A 4,438-nucleotide genomic window follows, 5' to 3' on the forward strand; every position below is an offset into this window, starting at 1 on the left:
TGAAAAAAAAAAAAAAAAGACACAGAACCAATAATCACAGAATATGGGCTCAAAAAGTGAATATGGGCTGGGCACGGTGGCTCACACCTGTAATCCCAGCAATTTGGGAAACCGAGGCAGAAGGAAGGCTTGAGCCCAGGAGTTCAAGACTAGCCTGGGCAATACAGCAAAAGCTTGTCTCTACAAAAAATAAAAGATAAAATTAGTCAGGTTTGGTGTTGCACACCTATACACCCAGCTACTCGAGAGGCTGAAGTGGAAGGATTGCCTAGGCCCAGGAAGTCGAGGCTGTAGTGAGCCATGACTGTGCCACCGCACTTCAGCCTGGGCAACAAAGTGAGACCCCAACTCAAAAAATAAAAAATTAAAAAGTGATACAGATTTATCCTACTGAGTAAACAGATTTGGTTAAAAGAAAAAGGAGGAGACAGAAATCCACTAGAGCAATACTGATTTTTAGAACTTAAATTCCTTTCCATTTTCTTTGACAACTATGAAAGCAGGGTACTCTTCATTTGTGTTTGTGACCCCAACTGAATTAACACCCTAATTAGTGTATATTACCTGCATTAATATACACTAATACTAGGGAATATACACTATTACTCTGGCTAATATACACTAATATCAGTGTATATTACCTTACGTAGTATATATTACCCCAGGTAATATGTTACCCTAGGTAATATATACTACTCTTTGATCAGACTTCTGCTATGTCTCATAAACTCAACACCCAGAAATTCTCAACTTGGGGAAAAAAAGATATTCCTAAGAAGACCAGAAAAAAAATACATTGTAGCCAATAAAATCAAAAGTAGGAAAGAAACAGATTTATCAATAAAAACCACCTCTACTTTTATTAACAAGTCATCTTTTTGTTCTATCAGTAAGTTAAGGTACGACATCCATAAAGAATAAGTGATTTTTATTTCCTTTAGTGAAAGTATTTGTAAATAAAATATTACCTTGCTAGCTTACTGAGATCCTGCTCTTCAGCAATTAAAGACATTGAATTGTCTCCCACAGCTTCCTCTCCAACCCTTCCTGATGGTCCAACTTCTTCTAATTCGGCATTTTTTTTTGCCAAACCAGACTCTTTGGAATCTACACAATCTCTTGTTGACAAAACCTCCAGAGATGTCATAAGCTCAGACTTTTCCTTAAATTTAAGAAGAAATTAGCTAATATTACTATAGAAACAATCTCTGTTAATTTGGTTAGGTAGTCTGGCCCAAACATCTAAGCTTACACATGTACACAAGACAACAGTTGCTAATTTTATATTACACTGCAAAGTCATTCATTTTTCATGAAAACAGTTACCATACAAAAGTCAAAACTATATTTTACTAACACTCTTCTTCAGATCCTGACACTGACACAAAAAATTGTTTTCCCCAAACCTACTTTTGGAAGGAGCTGGGTGTCAGGACTTCCTTGCTGCAGTAAATTATCTTCAGGCTTGCTTGCCTTGCTCTGCATTGCTGTGCCTTTTTCTATAGCTTGATACCCTTTTTTACCATGTGCTCTTCCCAAATTTGGTTTAGCCTTTTGGAATTTCCTTCTTATCAACTGTGCTGGACTAGGAACACATGGTTTATTTTCATGCCTAGAATGATGTACAGATCATGTTGAAGAACAAAAATCAGAATTTCTTGTTGATGCCATAGTTGTTAAATCAAACAATTCTGAATGCAAACCAATTCTATGTTCAAAGAACTACATATAAATTATCTATAAAACCAAGCACATAAAATGAAACCACACATTGATATGAAAGGAAGAACATAAAAGCTTTTAAAGGTTCCATTTTCTACATAGCCTGGGAAACAGTTTTATAATAATATTAATCTTTTAAAACTTTCAATGATTCTGAAATACGATTTCATGCTACCTTAAATATTTTCAGAGAAATAACTAGATACCAAAAGCATGCCAGTAATGAAGAAGATTTCTAATGGTACTTTTTTTTTTTTTTTAGAGTTGGAGTCTCTCACTCCGTCACCCAGACTGGAGTACAGTGGCACGCTGCCGGCCACCGCAGCCTCAACCTGCTGGGCTCCGGCGATCCTTCCACCTCAGCCTTCCAAGTAGCCAGAATTACAGACGCGCACTACCATGCCCGGCTGATTTTTTTTTATTTATTGTAGAGATGAGGTCTTGCCAAGTTGCCCGGGTGGGTCTCAAACCCATGGGTTCAGGCAATCCACTCACCTCGCCCTCCCAAAGCGCTGAGATTACAGGCTGAGCCACCGAGCCCGGCCTCTAATGGTACTTTAAACAAATGCCTTCAACTGAGCTCTAAAGCATGAACAAATACAAAATGGTAATAGCCACTTTGGCCCCTCTAGATCAAGAAGGCTTGAGGGCTACAGTCTATTCTCCAGCCATATGCCTGAAAACTCACCAAAAAGGGCTTGCTACTGAAACCAACCTGAGTTAAAAAAAAAATAATAAGACTTTGTCTCTTAAAAAAAAAAATTGGCCAGGCTCAGTGGCTCAGCCTGTAATCCTGCACTTTGGGAGGCCGAGGTGAGTGAATTGCCTGAACCCGCGGGTTCGAGAACCGCCTGGGCAACTTGGCGAGACCTCATCTCTACAATAAATCAAAAAAATTAGCCAGGCATGGTAGCGCGCGCCTATAGTTCCAGCAACTTGGAAGGCTGAGGGGGAAGGATCACCGGAGCCCAGCAGGTCGAGGCTGCGGTGCCCGTCTGGGCGACAGAGTGAGACTCCAACTCAAAAAAAATAAAAATTAGCTGGGCGTGGTGGTGCGTACTTGTAGTCCCAGCTGCTCAAGAGGCTAAGGCCAAAGGATCACGTGAGTCCAGGAAGTCAAGGCTGTGTAAACCATGATCATGTCACTGCACTCCAGTCTGAGCAACAGAGTGAGACCTTGACTCAAAATCAATAAAATAAATGAACAAAAATAAAAGATAAGAAGAATGTAAGATTTGTCTATACATGTTTCATTTTAATATAAAAAAATGAGGATGAGGACTGCTTGCTGAACTTTTCAGGGAAATTACAAATTAAGAGAACGTCAGTCATGCGATTCTCACAGTATTTGAGAAGCAGATTTAAAATACTCTAGTTTCAAAAATAACTATTACTTTATTCTTTCATAAAATTTTCAGGATGTTAAGTCATGAAATCAATTACGCAAAAATTCAACCTTTATCTTTGAAAGTTTTATGTGTTTCTCATTAAAAGCAAACTCACCTCATTTTTTCATCTAACACATGTGTTTTGTTAACATAAAGGTTTTCTACAACCACTTGATGTTGATTTTCATATATTCTGCATTCTGAAACTTTGGAGGATGCAACTTCAATTTCAGTTCCAATTTGAGAATTTGGCTGCAAAGACAAAAATCATATTTATTAGGTTTTTTTTTCGGGGGGAGGGTCAGAGTCTCACTTGTAGCCCAGGCTGAACTACAGTGGCATGCTCACAGTCAAACTGCAGCCTCAACCTACTGGGCTCAGGTGAGTTTTCTGCCTCAGCCTTCCATGTAGCTGGAACTACAGGCGTGTGCCACCACGCCTGGCTAATTTTATGATTTACTGTAGAGACGAGGTCTCGCCAAGTTGCCCAGGCTGGTCTCAAACCCCTGGGCTTAGGCAATTCGCTCACCTCTGCTTCCCAAAGTGTTGGGATTACAGGTGTGAGTCACTGAATCTGGCATTTTTTTTTTTTTTTTTTAAGGAAAACACACCTTTATTTCCATGAAGAAAGATACTTAGTTTTTAAAAATTCTTTATTAAATTTTTATTTATTTTTGAGAGGAAGTTTTATTTTGCTGCCAAGGCAGGTCTTGAATTACTGAGGTCAAGGGATCCTTCCACCTCAATCTCCTAAATAACTGGAATTACAGGTGCACACCATCGCATGAGGCTACATTTTTAAAATTAAGATTCACATGAGGTATATTATGTTTATAATCTGCTGCCAAAACAAGAATGCCTAGTTCAGAGAGAAGGTTTCAAAGATTGTATAATATGTTTACATAATCTTTAAAAGTTACAACAGTCACCTGCTGTGAAATAAAAAATTCAAGAAAATTTAATGGTTTGTGTTTTTTCCTCTCTGTTGCCCAGGCTAGAGTGCAGTAGTGCAATCATAGCTAATTACAGCTGTGAGTAACTAGGTTTAAGTGAATCTCCCACCTCAGCCTCTCAAGTAGCTGGGACTACAGGCAGGTGTCACCGTACCTAGTTAAATTTTTTTTTTTTTGGTAGAGACAAAAGTTCTTGCAATCCTCCTCCTCCCAAAGTGTTGGAATTACAGTTGTGAGCTACCATTCTTAGATGAGTTTATTTGCTTTGTTTTTTCTTTTTTTTTTTTTTTTGAGTTGGAGTCTCACTCTGTCGCTCAGACTGGAATGCAGTGGCCGCTCCTGGCCATCGCAGCCTCGACCTGCTGGGCTCCGGCG

General features: G+C 39.1%; 1 protein-coding gene across 2 annotated transcripts in view; it reads right to left on the reverse strand.

Annotated features, from left to right (window-relative positions):
* The window catches only part of BDP1 (B double prime 1, subunit of RNA polymerase III transcription initiation factor IIIB), a 94,326-nt gene that overhangs the window by 35,991 nt on the left and 53,897 nt on the right, over positions 1–4,438 (reverse strand). For both annotated transcript variants that reach the window (XM_008067883.2, XM_021717500.1), the window contains exons 22-24: positions 3,226–3,362; positions 1,411–1,612; positions 969–1,162 (exon numbers count right to left, since the gene is read on the reverse strand). In XM_008067883.2, coding sequence (XP_008066074.1) covers positions 969–1,162; positions 1,411–1,612; positions 3,226–3,362 — 533 coding nt within the window. The remainder of the gene's footprint in view (positions 1–968; positions 1,163–1,410; positions 1,613–3,225; positions 3,363–4,438) is intronic.

Source organism: Carlito syrichta, unplaced genomic scaffold (assembly GCF_000164805.1).
Source record: "Carlito syrichta isolate Samal-C Ts95f unplaced genomic scaffold, Tarsius_syrichta-2.0.1 Scaffold309812, whole genome shotgun sequence".
Classification (NCBI taxonomy): domain Eukaryota; kingdom Metazoa; phylum Chordata; class Mammalia; order Primates; family Tarsiidae; genus Carlito; species Carlito syrichta.